Source organism: Takifugu rubripes, chromosome 19 (assembly GCF_901000725.2).
Source record: "Takifugu rubripes chromosome 19, fTakRub1.2, whole genome shotgun sequence".
NCBI lineage: Eukaryota > Metazoa > Chordata > Actinopteri > Tetraodontiformes > Tetraodontidae > Takifugu > Takifugu rubripes.
Genome location: NC_042303.1, coordinates 9,129,119 through 9,148,918, shown reverse-complemented (window position 1 = coordinate 9,148,918; position 19,800 = coordinate 9,129,119). Strand labels below are relative to the sequence as shown.

Sequence of the window (19,800 nt, the reverse complement as noted above, 5' to 3'; positions counted from 1 at the left end):
CAGAAGTGAATTTGCCCCTGGGGGTTAATCCTTGTGTCTTGTTCTGAGATGAACATTGAGCCTTCTAAATTATAGATGGAACAAGAAAGGCTATTTAAGGTGAAAAATGTGAGTGTACCCTGTACCTACGGGTTGATGTACAGATCCGTAAGAAATGGGCCAAGCACACAACTCCCCGTTAAATAATGTAAGCGCATGTAAACAGGGGCTCAAACCACCAATATAAACATGAAAGATGCCCGCATTTCTTCTTTTGCTCTCTGTAATTGCAAAGTCACTATATGAACCATCACCGTGCAGCATTCCTGACATACGACTCTTCCGTTTGTGTAGCCAGACAATTAAAACATGACCATTGATGACTGAAGAGACGCGGTGGAGGCATCACTGATGGAGCACCAGTAATTGGCATTCACGGGAGAACCTCATTGCTGCATCACACTGTGTTTAGGCTTTAATTATCCAGGGAACAGTTGCAGTCGCGCTGCAGGACAACACATTATAAAGACAAATGCGGCTCAAGCTGGAAGATGTGGCCCTATTCCTTCATGCGTGGCAGCATGTGTAAATATTAGCAGCTCCGACTTGCGGTGTGAAGCACGGAGAAGCGTGGCTCAGCGCGGAGCTGAGGAAAATAACAATGAAACTCTCTGTGTCACATATTACATTGATCGGTGGTCTCAGCATGCAGATCTCATCTACCATCAGGTGTGAACGCAATCTAGCCACAATATGTTGGTAAGAGCTCTTTACTGTATTATTACACTGATGTGGATGATGAAACCACAGATGTCTCTGTGTGTGTGTGATTAGATTGGATCACAGCTGTCCTCTAAAACACTTGGATCCTCTCTTCACCCTGGATGATGTTGAGCATAATCCCGATTTCAGATCCATGTGCGCAATAAAGGAGTTGGATTTGCATGTAGAAAATTACCTTTGACCTTCAAATGTGTCCCTCGTGGTCTGCAGGGTCCCTAACCTCGAAGGATCGGCCCAGGGTGGGTACTGGATTCTCTGAGGTCTGTGCACAGCAGGCGGTCTTGGATGAATTTGTTTTGTTTTCCGTTTAACTGTCATCGCATCTGCAGTGTTTATCGTGTCCTTCCTAGGTTTGTGGTGCAGCAGGATATCAGGCTGGGCGACACCCAGGTCACCAATGATGCCAGAGAGGTCATCCACATCAACCCCAGGGTCAAACATCCTAATGTAGCAAGACTGTCAGATATTCACGTTAGCCCTCGGCCTATTTTTAATGTCGCAGCTTTTTTTTTCTCCAGCTGCTCCCCGCCTCACCTGAGAGGATGGCTGCACACGGCTGCCCCCTCAGACAGGAGGCATCTGGGTTCAGCCTTTATTTGTCTCCCTGACAGCCTCGTGTGTTCCCACTGCTGCCATGTCCCGAGGAGGGAGGCCTAATTACTGACTGCTCCGTCTTCCTGCCAGCTCCCCTTGGAGAGGCTCACACTGTTAATTGAATGAGAACTCCGAGGGAGCCCAACTGTGGCTGAGGCTGACCTTTGCTTCATGAAAACATTCTATAACAAAGGGCATGGTTCTTTTCTCATTTTCAGTAAATGTGGGGTCACAACAGGCATATTTGCAGTAATATTTCATTTGACTTTGTAAATATGTTTATTCCAGTGCGGTAAGTCTGGAAATACAATAACCTGCAAGTGGAAGGACTACTGCAACATGCACCACTTTTCAAAATTTATTGTTATTTTTTTTGTATTTTTACTGGGAAGTCTGGCTTTAATTTCTGAAGTCAGCCTGACAATACAGCCCCCGTATATTTGGTGCTAAAACAGTCAAAAAAAGAAACACCATCTGCAGAGTGACGAGTGTAGAGCTGTGAATCTGGATTCAACAGGATTGGAGGCAAGAAAACCTTCAAAAATAAGAAAGCTAAGATGCAGAATAGTGTTGGTGTTTAAAGGATGCCTCCAAATCTAAAAACATCAGTATCAAAGGGTCGTATGTATTGAAATCCATGTTCTCTAACAGGGAAGATTGGACATCAGGATGAGTCACACAGGATCATAAATATAGTACTTACACACATGAGACTCTAATAAAGGAAGTCAGAGCTTAGTGCAAATTTATCTTTAATTTTTTTTAACGTGTCATTTAATTTTATGTTCACTTTCTCGGCAGAACATCGTCACCTAATGTTCGGGCAGATTTTCTCATTTCTTTTTGTGTATCAGTTTGGGATCACACACCTTTGTGCATCTATCATAAACCCAATTTTAAGCTCAACCTTGAAATCAAGTCTTAACCCTCAAACAGTCTTCTGAAGTTGTGACGACCAGCCAAAATGTCCTCACTTTGCTAGGAGAATGGCTATTTTGGTGCTCAGTATGTAGCAAGTATGAGAACACACACATCTCTCTTCAAAACAACATGAAAAAGAGCAGGTTTATTAAATTCTAGTTTATTAAATAAATCCTATTTATAGAATAACTTCAACCACTGCTCTAGTAAATAAATTTTTAAAAAAAAGCTAATTAAGTGAATGTTAATCACTCATTTTCAGTGTTACCTTGTTGATACACACAGTAAAAGCTCTCCACTGAGTACTGGAGCTTGACGCAGTACCAGGTGATACATCCTGAGTCTTCTCGCTGGTGTACCCAGGTCTAAGTGCTCGGTCTAAAGTAGAATATTCAAGTTTTTTCTCTTTGGTGATCTCTGCTAATGTTACAGATTATGATGTGAAGCCGTTCAGAGGGAACGCATCTACGCTTCACCGGGACAGGGTGGAACGCTGGCCAGCTCGGCGATCAGCCTCTCGTATATGCCGATGCCCCTCAGGAAGACTTGCTCGTTCAGGAACTCGTTGTGGTCGTGCAGCAGGATCGGCGTTTGGTTCATCGGGGAAAATCCGACGGCAGGGATGCCAACCTGAAGGCAATGACGTGGCACAAAACTGAGGGGCTGCAACAGATTGGACCATTTGGATGATTTGTACTCACGGCTCTGATGAAACGGCTGTCTGTGGCAGCAGGAAAGATCTCCTTTTCCAGAGTTACATTCCTACCGTTGGAAGATAACAAATGTCTTTGTTTCTGATGTCAGCTACAGTTTCTGAACATTATCGTCTCAAAGCTGAACACGTGATTCAGCAGAAGTCGAGCGTGTTTTCAAACGGACCCTCGAAGGCAAAAACCTTTCTGGCTGCCACATCTGCCACAAAAGCAAGTGGCTGGTTTTAAAAGACTGTTTCTCTTCATGCCAACGCCTGATGCTCGTCGCGTGATTCAGATGCGCCCCCCCCCCCTCAGGAAAAACGAGCAATTAAAGCCTCAAATGAGCACATGTGCATGCATCAAGCCCTTCATTAAGCTAAAAGTACGTTTTAATCATTAGAAATTTAGTCAAAATCTTAATAAATTGCTTCTTTGTACTTGATTTTAGCTGCATGGCAGCAGCAGATATCATCTCCTTTACCAAACAGTCAGCTCTAATTACATTTTAAAAAGCAAGAATCATTTTAAAATCATTTTAAAAAGCAAGAATAATAACAAAGAGTACTTTAAAAAGATGGTGCAAGGATCTTTTTCAGTTTGTGAAAAATATCAGAAGGAATATTCCTACTGGAATGAATCCCCCAAAATTAGCGATTTTAAGGTCATCTGGGTTGTTAGACCAAAATTGAGCTTGTCACTAACGGACTACATTAAAAGGACGAGGACTGATGATGCCTCCTCCCTTACAAGCTGTTCTTGCTTTGGCATCCAGTGCGTCCAAAAATGAATCCAAATTCTATCGATCTCATGTATAAAAACAACAAAAAAGGGAAAAACCTTCATTTTAAAGCACTGCATTTCCTATAAAATCTGAGTGTGATATAGGAAAAAAGCTCATTCAGTGGTTCACTGCTCACCGTCCACATGTACTCACATTTCCCTGCAGGCTCCACTAAATGCACGCCACCAAGGGTCCTTCTCCTCGGTTGAAGTCATGTTCTGATTCATATGCTTCTGCAATGGTTGGCGACTATTTTAGCACGATTTTTCACAGGAACAGAACATTCGTACGCGCGGGACAACTGACCTGAGCAAATTCATAAGTGACATCTTCACCTGCTTCTTTGCACCAAGCTTTGATCTGTCGTTCGAACTCCTGGTAGGTTAACAAGAATTGACCAGTTAGCTGAAGTTCAACATAAACCTGAGGAGGATTTTGCACAGGGTGGATGAGGAGCATGAGGAGTGGCCACGATGAGCTGACAGCAGCTCAAGGTCACGCACCTGTAGGTTAACTGTAGGAGGGATCCTCAGGTCAAAGGTGATGTCCATTTCGGATGGGATGACGTTATAGGCCACGCCCCCTTTGAGCATCGTCAGATTCACTGTGGTGACGTCACCGAGGGTCAAACACTCGCTGGTATTCAGCCTGAGACACACACCCCCACAAGTGTTTTATCACTGCAGTTACATTTCATTCACTGACACTAAATCAATCCGAACCTAAACACTGGATTTGTTCTTTAAGGAGAACTTGTCAGTTAGATTTTCTTTGCTGTCTTGGGCACATTTACAAAATAAGAAGAAAAGGAACCTTTAAAATCAAAGTCAAAAAATGTAAAACACACATCTACTTTATAAAGACAGATCAAAGGGAATGTTTAACATAAATAAACTGCAATCTATAAGAACACTTTGGCCGCGTGTTTCTAAACTGTATTTGCCAGTTTCACCTTTGTTTCTCCTTTTCTCTGAAGCCCAGAAATGTGTTCATGATTTGGTGCTAAAAGGGGGAGGAAAAAAAATAGTTTACCAAAGCAAAATCAGGAAAACGTCCGGGATCTCGGAATATTATTGATCAACACCGGCAACGCTGACGCTCACCAGCTTCTCTGCAGCAGTGTTCTCCACAAACCTGGAACCATGGCCTGGACTGCCTGGACAGTGGATGGTTATCCCTGAAAACCAGAACCACTCTTTTATCACCCTTTAAGCTTCCAGGAAGCTGATACGATGGTGGATGTGTTTCTTACTCACACCAGGGGTTCCTTTCACCATAAAACACAGTGAAGGCTTCACCGGGGTTGGCCAGACCTGCGGAGCAAAGTATCTGTGGATGTAATAAACTTAAACAGAACTTCAGTTAACAACCGGTGAATAAAGTAAGTACAATGTCGCTGTGCTATGGTTAATATATTTAATTAGTGCCAGGGTGCAAATGTTTCAGATATAAATTATGAACCACAGCATTGTTTAAACAGGGAAGGAAGCTAATGCAAGTGTCACCAGCAGGAGGCGCTGAAGCGCTGCAATATTGTTGAGCTAAAACAAAGATCATGCTGTGCAGGGGTTTCTTTCAATAAACTAAAAGTATCATACAAAAGACTTAAAATAAGGCGTAGTATTTTTTATTTTATAATTTGGATTTGGCACTTTACGCGCGTTGTAATGTATGTAACTAAAGATGGTATTAATTTACAAAAAGTTATTTGGAGAAAATTTAAGCGCTGTTGGTTTAGTTTCTGTTGGTTTTTGGGCAGTACAACAGCGCCACCTAGCAGGTCAAATATAGTAACGTATACGCCTAATGTAGCTCAATTTCGAGTCGGTACATATCACATTTGAGGGTGCAGCCATGCAGTCATTGAGCAATACTAAGTGACAGTATGGCTGCACGGTAACTGACCCAATTTACCAACTAACGGAAACATTAACCATTTAAAATCATCCTTTTGTGCATTCACAGTTATTTATTCACCTTCATCCAGTGCAAAGCCAATGTTTAATTTGTTGAACTCTGGATGCTTCACAAAAGTTTCCATTCCCTTCTGACCTCCAACTTCTTCATCTGGAAACAAGAGGGCAACATTACACATGATATAATTATAGTAGTTTGTTTGTCATGTAATTGCTCTGCTCTAACAGGTTTGTGTTGAGTTACAGAGGGCAAATTAAAGAAGAGGAACTTTATACTGATATGTTCTTATTTTGCACACATCGTATTTTATGTGGAGTGAACATTTAGACATTTCTGAAGTGGTTAAATGTCAATACTGCAGTATTTTACAAAAGAGGATTTAAGCGTGCTGTTGTTGCTTTAAGGCTTTAATTTTCACCAGCTTCAACAGCGCGACTGGTTAGAGTTTAACATGGTTACGTCACGGGAGCTTGGCTAATCAAACCAAACAAGGCTGTTTAGGAAACGTAAAAGAAAGAACGCATTTAAACGAGCAATAAATGACCCCACCAGGCACAAACATTAGGTGCACGGTCCTCAACAGCCTCCGTCCCTCTGCCTTTAGTCGTCTTACGGCCTGGATGTATCTGTAATGAACAACTGGCATTTATCAAAGGAATAACCTCAAATCAGAGCTTCCAGTGTCCAGAGCTTAAACCGTGTTTTGACACAGATCAGAATAAAACACGGAGACAAATAAGTGGACACCACAACTACAGCTATATCCTGTTTGCTAAAACTAGTAGTCAAGGCACTTTATACCCACTGTATCGTTACACATTTCATGTCCTGTGTTCCCCGGCCAAAAATGTTTCCCTCCGCATCTTTGACAGCACTGAATGCATCGTATTTCCAATGTTCCTGGAGAAGAGACTGATGTCAAATCTGTCTTTTTACAGGTGATATCAGGAGAAGAGCTTTAACTGAGAAAGAAAGACACACCTGAAAGACAGGTACAACATCTGTGTGGGAGTTCAGCAGGATGGATTTCAGGACAGGGTTCAACCCTTCCCATGTGATTACCAACACCACTCGGCCTGGACAGACCTAAAGGTGGCGGCCAAAAGAAGTGGGGAGAGAGTGGGTACCATTTTCGAGTGCTAACGATGCTAACATTACTGTCTGCTTCACTGAGTCGCACCTCGAACTTTTTCATGGGCAGGCCCAGCTCCTCCGCCATCCTGCCCAGGAACCCAAGCGCAGCATCTGAATGATGGAACAGAGTCAAGACAAACAAACCTGTATTCCTCCGGCGTTTCAGAGCTCTTTTCAGAGCAGGCATTTGTTTGAACCAACATGCTAATTCCTTTTTCAGATCACAGAAACCTCAACTCCCAAAAGTGATAAGAACTACACTTTGGACTGAAATCATCACATCATGGCTGTCAATCATCAATACTGATTTGACATTGAGAATGAATTCACAAAGAACAGTATAACCAGAAAGCACGGCTCAACGCTGTGAAGAGGCGGTCTCACCATAGTCGGGGTCTGGATGCACGGTTCTGAGACGGAGGTATTCTCTGAACAGACCCACAGAGGGGTCTTCTCCTTCACTGGAGCTCTGCCCACCTCCGACCCCGGGACCATCTTTGTCAGGCAGCATGACAGTTTGGTGTCTGTTATTCCAGTGAGGCCAGAAGGAAGACAGTTAAACACAGACGCAACAAACGACCACTGCATCTGTTTCCACCTGCTTCTGTAGCGCTGATTTATGCTAAAGCCGCTATGCGGTCGTCCAACATCGGCAGGTAACTTAGCCTATATTCAGCCGCGGCAAACTAGCACTTTAGCTCCAGTGACTTGCTAATACAGCCAATAACTGAACGCCATAGTATTTGTTCGTATCTACTGTCTGTACTTACGAGTAAAGGCAACTTCTTAGGCGGGTTGTCAATGTACAGTCTGCCCTGCGACCATGGTGGACTTTGTAGTCTCTTACGTCATCAGGCGTTCTGTTCCGACCCTTCAAAATAAAAGTCGTTTAACTGGCGTCGTCGTTCACGCGCAGGTTCTGTGCAAATAAAGATTCTTGACATCAGGCCATTATTTATTTAGTTTAGTTTTTGTTTTGGGCGAATTTAAAATCTTGTGTTCTTGAAATGCCATGGTTATTTTAAGAGAGCGTGTGTTCATTGACTAGGAGGGTTCCTGTTTCTTTATAAAGGACTCAAAATAAGTTTAGTCAATCTATATACCCAAATGTAATATGTAAAATAGCTCTACAGGCAAATCCACACGTGAGAAGTATGTTTATAATTGTATAATAAACTCTGGAGTGTCTGAAAATAACCAATAAATTATGTGTAAATTTCAAGACAAAAATGTCACCAATAAAATGAGATACTACCACCACCACTGCTTATAATAATACCTACATTGTCTGCCTCTGTTTAATGGGGCCACGGGAGAATAAAATAATATTTAAAACTAGTGGACTCTAAAAAAGTTGCACATATATGTATATATTTATATTCAACATTTCCATTTTAATCAGGGTCTTTTTGTTTTATTCATATGATATACTCATTAATGGGGTTTTTTCAGGATTGTCCAAGCTTATTTCAAATATATTACATATAACTGTACTTTTATATACATAAACCCTTTTCATCATTTTATATGGGCTGCATTCTTGCACTAACAGTTTGATGACTGCATATTTTGCTCAGCAGTGGGATAAATACACTGTTCATGTACATAGACTAGTCAGATATGAACCAGAATGAAGTTCTGAAACATCCATATTTACAGTAACCTTCGTTCCCCCTACTAGAATAAATAAAACAGTTCCATAAAACCATGTATTTTTTAGGCAAAGATGTCGCCACATAAAATGAAATATACAGCAAATATACAGATTACGATGTTGACTGGTCTTGGCTCATACTGTATATTGGGGTACTTTTGCTGGAACTGGAATTAAACCACACATAATTCAACCGAAACTTCTGCATTACCCGTGACCTCTACTAAAACATTGCATGCTATTTAATCTATGTCACGTGTGTACTGTATTTAGGAGAGTTACTGCCTTAATACTTATTTAGCAAAATGGAAAGCATCCACAGAATAACTTAGGTAACTGCCTCATCTCTAATCTCTTCCCCCTTAGCTTCCTCAGCCACACGCCTCACTTCAATGTACCGAGGAACTCGATCAATCCTTTATGGAATTCTCTGGTCTTTTCCATGTAGCAGACGTGCCGCGCTCCTTCCATCTTCAGCACAGAGTGATGTGGGAGCTGTATCAGGTTCTTGTGGGACTGGGCCCCCAGGTTTGTGTCCAGAGCTCCGAACACAATCAGAGTGGGAGTCTGAGGGAAAGCACAAAGAGGGGGTGGCGCACGGATTACTGATTTTACACATGCTTTCACACATGCATTTACTGTGGCTGCCTACATTATTGGCAGCTCCTGCATAAAAACCTATAAATAATCCCAGGAGGGACAGGAGGAGGAAGTCATGATGATCTGACGACAAGCGCTGTTGTAGCAACAGGGCACAAGAATGTAAGAATCCCCTGAATTTGCTGTTTATTTGATGTGATAGTGACAAGACATCCAGACATGCCTTCACTTTTAAATATGCAAATGTGCATTGCCTGTTGACAATCACGCTGACAGGTGGCTAGCAAGAATTTATAGGGACAACACCCAGCAGAACGAGAACGGCTGTGCACTTGTCACTCTTGTCATCTGTTCAGGCTGATCTCAGAATAGATCGGAATAAAGGCATTTTATTTTTTTTTAAATGTCACTTTGGTGCACTCTCAAAAGATTAGTTCTAATAAAATTAACTATTATGACAACTAATGGAACTTGAATACGAACTCACTGCTGAGCCGTATATTAAATATAACACGCACTATTTCCGCACACTAAAGAAAACTTAAGATCAGGAAGCGATTATAAACCTCGCTGGTGTTGTATCGCCCTCTAGTGGCTCTATCTGTTAAGGCCTCAGTGTAGAACCGCAATTCACCCAAACAATTAAACAACTCTCAGTAAAGGCCGTCAAATCATATTGTCGAATAACATATTTTTGTGAGTTATTCCTGCTCAGATTCATGACCAGCATCTCAAAGTGCTCACCTGAATATTTTGGTACTGCTGTGGAGTATAATTTCTGGTACCGACTGGAGCTATTGGAATGAAGCCACGCAGCTGAGCGTTGTTCTTCATGAGGAAGGGGATGGAGTAATGTCCGCTCATGGAGGGGCTCACCAGCACCGCTGTCCTTACACCCAAGGACTCCATAAATCTTGAAAGAAGGTCCACTCGATTCTGGTCAGTCTTCAAAGACACTGAATCTGGAGATTTTCCATAACCTCCAAGAAAAATAAAATCATTTTGGATCAAAGAGCACAGACAGTTGATTCTCTGTTAGACCTAGTAATAATAAAGAAGTTCCATTTATAACACTAGGTTATTCTAACCAGGGATGTCAGTTCCCATTGATCTTAACAACCTTGATTTTTTTTCAAAAATGTAATGGTCCAAATATTTTAAACAATATCCAAATCATTTACACAAATGCCTCTAAAGTAAGCTAATCAAAAGAAACATGTTTATCCCCCTAAACATGAAGAGTGACTTGAGCTGATAAATACTTTAACTGACCTGAAAAATTACTAGAACTTATCTGATTATTAAAAATGTTTTTTTCTTAGGGTATCTGTAATGGCCAGGTCGCTTGTGAGGTTCAAAAAAAGATATACAGCACAATAAATATAGTTTTAACCAGCATTATCAGTACCCATTTCATTTATTCTAACTATATGCATACCTGGCAGATCCATGGCTAATGCCTGGTATCCATTAGTTGCCAGGAGGGCCATGGTGCCAAGGTCCTCCCATGTTTTGGATGTGAAGGCCTGACCATGCAAAAGGACCACCTGCAGCCTGCGCACAATTTAAGAGAAGCGCTTTGCATAAGAAAACTGTTGTCAGTGGTTGTTCTTCTATAGATAACTGACTTAAAAAAAGATTGATATATATTATAATGAATTACCCCTGAAGGACTTACTTTGGTAATATCTGTTGTCCTGCTGCATCTACAGGCAGAGCTTCTCTGAAGAACAGAGGAGGATCCCCTGGTAGCTGACCAGTGTGGATTGACACATTGATGGTAGGAAGCACAGGGTGAGAGGTGGCTGTCAGCCTCATTCTTTGTGCTTCAAGAGATGGCTCCATGCTGCCCTGGCGAATCGTTGGCAGCAGCAGGTAGAGAAGTAGCGTTGCCAAAAATACCAGGCCCAGTACCACCAGACGATTTCGCAAGAAATTCATATTTAACAAGAAGAATGACCTAAGAGATAGGGATAAGGCATCTTTAGCAATATATGGTAAAAGCCACATTCTACAGGGGTCAAATCTCTGCTTTGTATGTTAATGGAAAATAAAGATTTTCCATGAAAAATTAGGGGTTTTGGATTGTAAATTAAATTTGACAGTGCTAAAAAAAATATTATCTCTATGTATAAAGAATTAATTAATATCTGATATTGCAATTGCAAATTAGAAATAAATGTAATCTTCTGATTGGGTATTAGGAAATCCTACAGTGAAACAACAGACAGTATAATAAAGAAGCAAAGATTTTCATTTTTAGCTCAAACATACTGGCAAATCACATTGAAAAATAACTGTTGCGCTCTTCATTGAGCAACATTTATTTTGCTGTAGAAGATTAATTAAGTTACCTAAGTATGTTATGCCACCGGTAAACTTACCCACAGCAAGGAGAATGGTGTTAGCCAGGGCAACTGCCAGAAGGCTCAGTTATACCGTCAGATCTTCCGCATTGCTGGATGTTGTCAGTAACGATAGGAAATTGCAATAAGAACGTGGATGTTGGTTGGTAAATACCTTTAATTTTTGCTTGAAGTTGCTCACAATTTTTTATTGAAAAGAGCGGAAATCTTCCGGTAAGAAGATATATGATGTAAATACAATCTGGCAATCAGGCGCAGATCACATCAGTCTCTTTCTAAATCTCATGTTTCCTACCGGAAGATATTATCAGTTGCACACAACACCGCGCCGCAGTGTACGTCATTTCCTAGTACAGTCGCAGGATTGCGGAACCAGTTTGACAGTAATGTGCAGAAGCAATTTTGATTAAATACTTAAATCTTAAACTGTAATTTACCAATAATCATGAAATATTTTTAAAAGAATAATCGAATTTGTATATTAACATTAAACACAAAACTTGAAAACGTCAAGGCGTTATTTTTTTTTTTTAAATGTTAAGGCTAAACTTTTCAGGTGGTGGGGATTAAATGGTATGAAGTTAAAACATTGTGATTGTAAATTCATCCTCCAGGTAACTACAGTTTTCTTACATTATCTATTGCAAGTGTACAAGGCGTACATTTATGACACAATCCACATATGTTTAGTCTAATGTTTTATTTCAGGTTAAACAGCAATTTCCAACAGATTATCAACATTTTTGAGCAAATTTGAGATGCTAATATTAGTACTACTGTGCAGTCAATTAAAAAAAACCAACAACTTTGCTACAGTATAAATTGAAAAATTATATAAAAATGGTACAAATAAAACTCAGCAACATCATGTTTTCCCCTTCTACACTACAATACATATGTGACTGTGTCAGATTTAAGTTTCTAAAACCGACTATGCTCAGAAAATTATCACATTCAATTGAAGCATTTGATTAGTCTTACAGTGCAAATGGAGCTGGAATAGATTACAGGAATCATAGATGCACCAGGTTCATTTTAGGTGAGATTCACAGTGGCTATAAAGTAACTCAAACTGAAATTAATAGGCACTGTAATACATTTCAATGCACCGACACAACAGTAAAGAAACTTTTCATCTCGAGAGAGTGAAAATGAAATAAGACAAATCCACCTCAACACAAGTTAAAGTGCAAGATTTTAAGTTTGCAGCATACATCGAATTGTTCCGACTTTACAGTCTGTGAAACCCAGCATAAAACATTGGCCTCTTACGCAAGTCTTCTTAGGTAGCAATACAACAGATAAATAGAGAAGTTATATGTATAAATACAAATTTTCTCACAAGCAGGCGACAAGCTGATGTGAGCCATCAAACTAGACTAGTGTGTTACCTGTGTGACCAGTACTGCAATTCTGAGGCAGAGAAAAATCAAGACAAAACTCATTAACCTAACAACTTAACCTGTTTTAAAGTACCATTGCATCTTTTTTTAATAAGTCAAGGTAAGAAAAGTACTGCAAATGTAATTATGTTACTGACAAGAAATTATGGGATTTTTCTACAAATTTAAAACAATAACATGTATCAAGGTATGAATCACAAAATTCTAGTTCTGTAATGTTTCTGAACCTAATAAAGATTTTTTTTTTAAATGTTCGGTGGTTGAATTTTAAGGATCTAAGAAAATTTCCCTTCAAATATAACAACCGTTAACTTATTTTCACAGTGATATCCATGTGAGTTTATATACATTTTCCCTGTTTACATATATTTATATAAAAGTAAGCATATGGATTCAATATCAGTATAAAGCACGGTGCCCAGCATAAGACAAAAAAATCCTAATAGTTGCAACTTGTAAACAAAGAAAAAGAACAATTTCTTGCCCAGTTAAGCCAGAGAATGTGACAAAAACTGGCAGTCAAGTTGTTCTAATAAAAGATTTAGGAATCAATTTGTTCTATCTTGTCACTGTTATGAATCATTATTTAATGACATTACTATATATATTTTTTCTAAATCCAGCAATTAAGAAAATGTAAAACACACCAACAGAAAACACAACCTGTCCCTTAATCCCAGCAATGTTGGTTGTTTCATCCATTTAAAAAAAATCTAAATCATTATTTTAACACGAGGTACTGACTGAGCTATAATATATCAACAGTTTGATAGAGGCCTTTTAGAGATATTCTAAGTTAAATGGTCTGTAAATAAATGGTTCTAACTTTGTAGGGCAGCATATCAGACAAATATTCCTTTAAAAAATCAATTTGCTGTGACACAAATCACCTTTTATATCGGAAGATTTTTGGTGGCAGGACTGATTCCTCCCGAAAATACTCGACTATTAATGTACAGAGAGGTTACTACTATTGTCCCGCTATGATTTAAGCTCTGAGAGAAGTAGAGAAGCCTTCTGGCTTCTCAGGTTACTCACTGCAGAAGAAAGAGAAGCCCCAGAGGGAGCAACACGAAAAGAGGCCAAGGCCCGAGGAAAGAGGCAGCTCTGTTCTTTCCTTTTTCCCTCTGACTGCAGGCCTCCCCGCTGTAGCCACTGTAGCACTGGCACCAGAAGTGTGTGCGAAAATGGTTCAGCTCTGCTTGGCCAGGGGTGCCGGTCACCTTAAGGTGGCCGTCCAGACTGTTGATACTGTGTGTTAAAGGGCTTAGATGGAGGTAAACGTCGCTGTCTTGTATTTTACGCAGACAGCGGCCGTGGGTTTTACACATTTTCTCACTGCACTGCTCTGCAGCGGTGGACACATTCAGTAGGTACCGACCCAGTGGTCCCTTAAGATATTCATTTAGGATAGAGCAGCTGGCCTGTGGAGCAAAAAGAAAGTGAACGTCATTTAACACTAATCCACTCAGACCTAATGAGCCCAGATTGATGATACTCACGCTGTTGCTGGCATAGGAGCTGTCACCCCAGAAGATTATACCGGCTGCTCCCAGCGCAACACTCTCACCGATGGTGGAGACCAGGTCCGTCTACAAATGTGTGGACAAACAGCTCACTTTAAGGTAAACGGCGAGGAAAAGCACATTAAAAATAAGCCTTTGAGGCCCCAGTACTTGGAAATTACTCGTGCCAACTAACCTCAGCCAGGGGGGTCATCTGATTGATGAAAGTAGGACGGGTATAAACGAAAACAGGACGTGCCAAACCGTCGCCGACAGAGGCCAGCCGCATTGCCTCCTTCACGCGGTTTCGTACAAAGAGGCGCCCATAATTTGTTGAGCGAAGTGCAGATTCCATGTACACGGAGGGAAACAACGCCGTGCACTCCATCCACAGCCAGTTGAGCTGATCATTTCGATCGAGCTCCCACGGAGGACAGTGGCCTGTGTAGTTCTTTAGGTTGTTCTTGTAGTCATGGTTGTAACAATCTGGGAACAGGTAGAAGCCCCACAGCTGATTAGGCCTCAGATTCTTGGCATATTTTAAAGTCTCCAGCATGAATTTGCGAGCCGACAGCTCAAATTCCTGTTGTGCAACTTTGGACACTTGTTCCACCGTCCACCTTGGGTTCTTTTTGGCCACCAGTTCACGGGATTTACTTCGATAGATATCCTTCATGTCCCAGTTTCGGATCCACAAAGGGCGCCACTCCTCCCAGTCGATAACGGCCAATCCTTTTGCCTGTGGCTCACGAATATATTTCTGTATCCCTTCAGGCATCTTTTCATGGTGCTCAGTGAGACTGGCAAGCTGGGGCAGGCCTCCATTTACTGCAGTGCCACTATGTTCGTAGTACGGATACAAACCAAGTCGCTCCTTGTAAAAAATGGTGAGGTTCTGGCGGACAAAGCCCTCATTGGGGGTTGCCACAATATCAAAATGATCCAGGGACAAAGATACACTGTGTCGTGGGGCACACTCTTGCGTCGGGACATTCCAGGCGAGAAGAACAGGCTTCTGTGGATATAATGGCCATCGCGCAGGCTTGGGGTCGGCCGAACACAAGACCGTCCAGGATGTAAATAAATTAAGAAATAGCCACAGTAGCTGAACAGCTGTAGTGTGCAGGGGATGGAAAATACCCTCCATGGCCAAGGCACACCGTTCCTCTTCTTTCCCTGGAAAATGAACAGAGTTCTGTTGAGATTAGTCAGCAATGTGACTAGTGGAGGAGTGCACAGAAACAGTCACAGGTAGACCCAAATCTGGAAGGGGGTCAAGAACGGGAGATTACGTAAGGTTAGGATTGTTGCATTTTAAATAGCTTGTAAGACGTGGCTAAGGTTGGTGACAATTCCTTATCATTATAAATAATTGAGGTTAAATTAATCGCATCGCTTCGGGAATAATCATGCATGAGCGGAACTTGATTTGGAAAAAAAATGTCATCCAAAGTAGCTTTTTTTTTGTTACTATCTCAATACATTGAATTCCTCGAACGGCATTTAAAGGTGCATTGATCGTTCTGGCCGAGCGGGCTAACGACAATGAGCCGAGGGGCTAAAAGTTTCAATGAAACTGCGCGACGCCAAGTCAGCAAACGTCTCTTCTTTCTTCGCCAGTCTGACCTGTTTCGATGGAGCTGAAGACGTGGGCCTACTCGACTCGCGTAACCACCGGAAAAGCTCCCTCTCCACGGCCCTGCCATGTGAGAGGTAAAAGTCATAGTTCGCTTAATCCATGTCGAGGATCATCAACATCGCCAGGCGCGACTTCAGAACATTTAAAGAACGTGAAACTCCAATTTCGCCGCTGGCTTCCTCTTTCCTCTGAGGGCGGGTTAGAATCAGTTACCCCGCGCCTATACCGCCCCCTAGCGCCAAGAGCGAGCGTTACCGCCTTTCTCCCATTCCTAGTAATATTAGGTTGAGATATTCATATCATGAGAAATGCCTGTACGTCCCCAAATAAACTCTCAAAGTTCTCTGTCCATTACAGCATTTTACAATTTATCATTCCCCTATGTGTCATAAAAACAAATAAAAAAATGTACATTTGCTTTGTTTTTTTCTTTTATTGGAGACTTTCAGGCTGCCTGTTCTGTTCTTAAATGTCTTACAATACATATAACTTCCATATATTATTCCTATACATATTGATTTATGTTATTACTAACACATAGTATATGTATAGTGCTTACAATATTTTTATATAATTTATATTTAGTAATTGCACATACAATGCAAATTTCATGTGGCTTGATCACATCAAATGCTGTTAAAAAAGAATCAGACAAATAAGAATAGAAGTGGGTTTGGATTCTGGTATGCAAGAAAAAGGGAAGAAATGATTTTCTGTGATGCCATTTCAACAGGAAAATGACTAATCTTATTCCTTAAAAGCAATGGAAGCTTGTTTGGTACAGAATTATATTTGTGTATCTGCGTCATATTTGAGCTTGAAAATATAATTGGTGGTACAGCGGTAGGGGAAGGTGCCAGAACACCTTCAGAGCACTGCCGAGGTCCCCTTGAGCAAGGTCCCGAACCCACAAATGCTCGTATTGTTCCCTGCACTGAACCCTACCTTCGCCCAGTGTGTACCCTAAATTTGACCCTGAAAGGGATAACGTGGTTAAGATGAGACGACTATTTGGTTTTCTTACCTGGAACCTTTTCCTGAAGAAAATGTGTGAATGCAGCTGCCTAGGTTGCCATGAAGCTCCTCAGTATCATGTGCAGAGACAAAGACAGATGTTTGATTTGTATTGAATCCACCAGCGACTGCTATTTAAATTTCCGTCAGACTCCACCTCTGCTGCAGACACGCATACTTTTCCTTTCAGAGTAAGAGGCTTTTTGGACCAGCTTCCCTACGACCAACTGGCACTGGAAAACCCAGTTTGGGACTTTGCACAACCAAGAAAGCAGAATTTGAAAAACATAAAAGTCAGCTTGTTTCCATTTATCATCATCCTCAAGGGATGACAAATAAATGCCTGATGTGGTTTTGATGCATTTAGCGGATCATAAGGCTGAAGAGTCATTTTATTTTATAACACTTTCTCACAGTATGTTAATTTTAAAAACCCTTTATCATCTGCAGGACTCAGCGTTAAATGTGGATCCAGACTGGTTACATGCCGATTGTGGCCGCAGGAACATGACACCACAGAAATTCAATGCTTTAGGAATAATTCTCTTGGATGGGATTTGTTTCTGCTGTGGCCCAACATTTGGACACGTTGTCCTGTAGTAAAACAGATCAGAAACGGCACCTGATTTATAAAAATACTTTCTTTGCTTTCATATCGGCAGGGCCCCTCGGGCGTCGTGTCAGCTAAACCAGACAGCGTGTGGTTTGCTGAGTCAAACCTTTTTCCTTAGACTCAATACCGCCATGCATTACATGCTTTGTATGTATTATTACAGCTTTGTGAAGATAAACAACAAGTAATTGCACAACTAAGTCTCCCTCTAGATGGGGCTGAAGAAATACTTACTCAGATAAAAAAGCAAGCAGTCCCTTCATGGAAGCAATAACGTAGACTGGAGTCTGCCTGATCCTCCAGGGGAACAATATCAAAGATAGCTTTGTGGAAAGTTTTTCCCATGCAGACCACTGATGGCCGCCTTCTCTCTCCACGTGTCGTCCATGAGTTATTAGCAGTCAAGCGCCCAGCAATGGTTAGTCTTGGCAGCCGCCAGGACAGGTGGCTATATTCAATTATTTCCATTAGATGAATCAACAGCTCTGGTAACCCTTTTTTATTGTCCATAACCTCTGCCTATGAACTGAAACCATCAGCAATAGAAAACAGAATTTGACAAAAGTGGCAATCGGGCCTCACACAAACGTCTGCTTCACATGAGTTGAAACTGAGACTATTGAACCGCAGATCTAGACACCGTTTACATAGCTTCTTCCAACTTCTACGCTTTAATTAACTTCTTTTTTCCACTTCAGCTTTGGGTTTCTTGTCCATTAACCCTCCACGATTGCTGATGATAACTAACTTGCAAATCTATGAAGAAATGCTTTAATGTGTTGCGCAACTATAACGGCATTTTTAAAATTAAAAAAAAAGTGTAATGAGACAGTTTAGCATTTCAAACTGTAATTTAAAAAAGATAATAAATTAAAATCGAAACACAGAACATCAGAGCAGCAAAATCAAACAACAGGGTCTGTTGCAGGACTGACTGCTGTGTAAATGTCGCTCCTCAATTCCAGTCCATCCACCATTAGCCAATTTTGTTTTTGCAGACCACTGATTGTCGCTGTCAGCTGTTACTCCTTTTACCATGCAGAACAAAACAGATTGTGATAGTGTCAAAAACACTGAAGTGCACACTTTAATTTCCTGTTCGCTGCCTGTCCGTGACAGAGACTTAAACTGGTCAGATCATCCTCATTGTACAGGAAGTCACACCAGAAAACCAGCTGTAGCGACGACTCACATATTCATCGCATGACACCGCAGACACATTCTCAAACTTTTCCATGTGCATAAAAGCCATGAGCTGTAAACTGAGGAAATTTTGTCAACATGGCAAAATCAACAAGGTCCCCACTGGTGAGCTTATCTGTGTCTAACTGCACATCAGCCAAAAACAGATTACATGCAGAGGCTCAGCACACGTTGCACCAGCATGTCCACCGAAGGGCATGAAAACATCAAGAGATCGTGTTATTAAAAAAGGTGGGTCTAGCTTCCAGCTGAAACCTCGGGACGGAGTCGATACAGTGGACAGTCTGACATGCTTCGTATCAGGCTTCACAGAGCACGACTGGAAAATCTACATGAATACAGGGGTGATCCAGCTTTATGATTCCCTGGAAACACAGAAGACAGATTCATTCAGACTCAAAGAACAGAAACATTTTTAGAGATGGAAGTTATTCACAGGGATTGGGCCATTCTCACCTGAGGTGTTAGGTTTTTATAAATCCTTTTCAGTTTAACCTTTCTTTGTCCATTTTTTGTCACAATTGTCTCTTCATAAAATTCATGGGCCAAGTCACCATCTTCATCAAAGTACATAGAGCTGCAAAAAAGAGGTACTTATTGAATCTTCGACAGATAAAATAGTAATGTTTCATCTACAATTGATTAAATAGAATGAGATGTGACTGAAGCATTGAAAGAGGCTTTATTTAAAGGTACTATTTGAGTAGTAGTCACTTAATGGTGAGCATATAAGTTAAAACAGTCACAAGCCTGAGTGTCTTTCAAATGTACTGTATTTAACTTGGTAGCTATTTGTTGTGAACATCAATAGAAGCTACAAGTGAAACCTACCAGGAACCCTTAGCACCTGTCAAACTCACAATTTACTAAATACCTTGAAAAGAAAGAAAATGAAAACATAAACATGTAAGGTCACTGTACAAATGTGACGGAACAGAAGGGTAGCAAACAAAGGAGGTGAGATCCACAGGTTTGAATGGTTGCGCAGATGAAGATGAA

The 19,800-nt window shown here is 41.0% G+C and overlaps 3 protein-coding genes across 4 annotated transcripts; all 3 read right to left on the bottom strand.

The window, feature by feature from the left end:
• Positions 1-2,090: 2,090 nt before the first annotated feature.
• On the bottom strand, positions 2,091-7,695 carry LOC101072726 (aminoacylase-1A). Of its 2 annotated transcripts, XM_003973297.3 has the most exons (15): positions 7,575-7,695; positions 7,189-7,328; positions 6,851-6,915; positions 6,652-6,756; positions 6,476-6,570; positions 6,220-6,296; positions 5,731-5,820; positions 5,010-5,066; positions 4,857-4,930; positions 4,706-4,755; positions 4,257-4,401; positions 4,060-4,128; positions 3,907-3,986; positions 2,979-3,039; positions 2,091-2,907 (listed from the first exon to the last, which is right to left on the bottom strand). In XM_003973297.3, the coding sequence occupies exons 2-15, from the start codon at positions 7,313-7,315 to the stop codon at positions 2,743-2,745; spliced, it is 1,260 nt and encodes a 419-aa protein (XP_003973346.1). In that variant the 5' UTR covers positions 7,316-7,328; positions 7,575-7,695; the 3' UTR covers positions 2,091-2,742. The 2 variants fall into 2 exon arrangements, with proteins under 2 accessions (XP_003973346.1, XP_029682791.1); XM_029826931.1 differs by lacking the exon at positions 7,575-7,695 and having other exon boundaries at positions 7,189-7,567.
• A 480-nt stretch (positions 7,696-8,175) lies between these two features.
• Positions 8,176-11,727, bottom strand: abhd14a (abhydrolase domain containing 14A). Its single transcript, XM_003973296.3, has 5 exons — positions 11,443-11,727; positions 10,737-11,018; positions 10,497-10,612; positions 9,803-10,038; positions 8,176-9,025 (listed from the first exon to the last, which is right to left on the bottom strand). Exons 2-5 carry the CDS (start codon positions 10,997-10,999, stop codon positions 8,843-8,845), a joined length of 798 nt encoding a protein of 265 aa, XP_003973345.1. The 5' UTR covers positions 11,000-11,018; positions 11,443-11,727; the 3' UTR covers positions 8,176-8,842.
• Positions 11,728-12,109: 382 nt separating this feature from the next.
• Positions 12,110-19,102, bottom strand: hyal2b (hyaluronidase 2b). Its single transcript, XM_003973295.3, has 4 exons — positions 15,959-19,102; positions 14,529-15,508; positions 14,330-14,419; positions 12,110-14,251 (listed from the first exon to the last, which is right to left on the bottom strand). The coding sequence occupies exons 2-4, from the start codon at positions 15,477-15,479 to the stop codon at positions 13,862-13,864; spliced, it is 1,431 nt and encodes a 476-aa protein (XP_003973344.2). The 5' UTR covers positions 15,480-15,508; positions 15,959-19,102; the 3' UTR covers positions 12,110-13,861.
• Between the last annotated feature and the right edge of the window lie 698 nt (positions 19,103-19,800).

What these genes read in the sequence shown, in the direction of transcription:
- LOC101072726 (XM_003973297.3), bottom strand. Translation starts at nt 7,315, where the DNA reads ATGCTGCCTGACAAAGATGGTCCCGGGGTCGGAGGTGGGCAGAGCTCC. An exon ending in TGGTGAAAGGAACCCCTGGT is followed by an intron (nt 4,931 to 5,009) that starts GTGAGTAAGAAA and finishes TCTGGTTTTCAG; the next exon opens with GGATAACCATCCACTGTCCA. An exon ending in ACACTGCTGCAGAGAAGCTG is followed by an intron (nt 4,756 to 4,856) that starts GTGAGCGTCAGC and finishes TCCCCCTTTTAG; the next exon opens with CACCAAATCATGAACACATT.
- abhd14a (XM_003973296.3), bottom strand. Translation starts at nt 10,999, where the DNA reads ATGAATTTCTTGCGAAATCGTCTGGTGGTACTGGGCCTGGTATTTTTG. An exon ending in GGACAACAGATATTACCAAA is followed by an intron (nt 10,613 to 10,736) that starts GTAAGTCCTTCA and finishes AATTGTGCGCAG; the next exon opens with GCTGCAGGTGGTCCTTTTGC. An exon ending in ATTAGCCATGGATCTGCCAG is followed by an intron (nt 10,039 to 10,496) that starts GTATGCATATAG and finishes TTTTTCTTGGAG; the next exon opens with GTTATGGAAAATCTCCAGAT.
- hyal2b (XM_003973295.3), bottom strand. Translation starts at nt 15,479, where the DNA reads ATGGAGGGTATTTTCCATCCCCTGCACACTACAGCTGTTCAGCTACTG. An exon ending in AGATGACCCCCCTGGCTGAG is followed by an intron (nt 14,420 to 14,528) that starts GTTAGTTGGCAC and finishes ACACATTTGTAG; the next exon opens with ACGGACCTGGTCTCCACCAT. An exon ending in GCTCCTATGCCAGCAACAGC is followed by an intron (nt 14,252 to 14,329) that starts GTGAGTATCATC and finishes TTTGCTCCACAG; the next exon opens with GCCAGCTGCTCTATCCTAAA.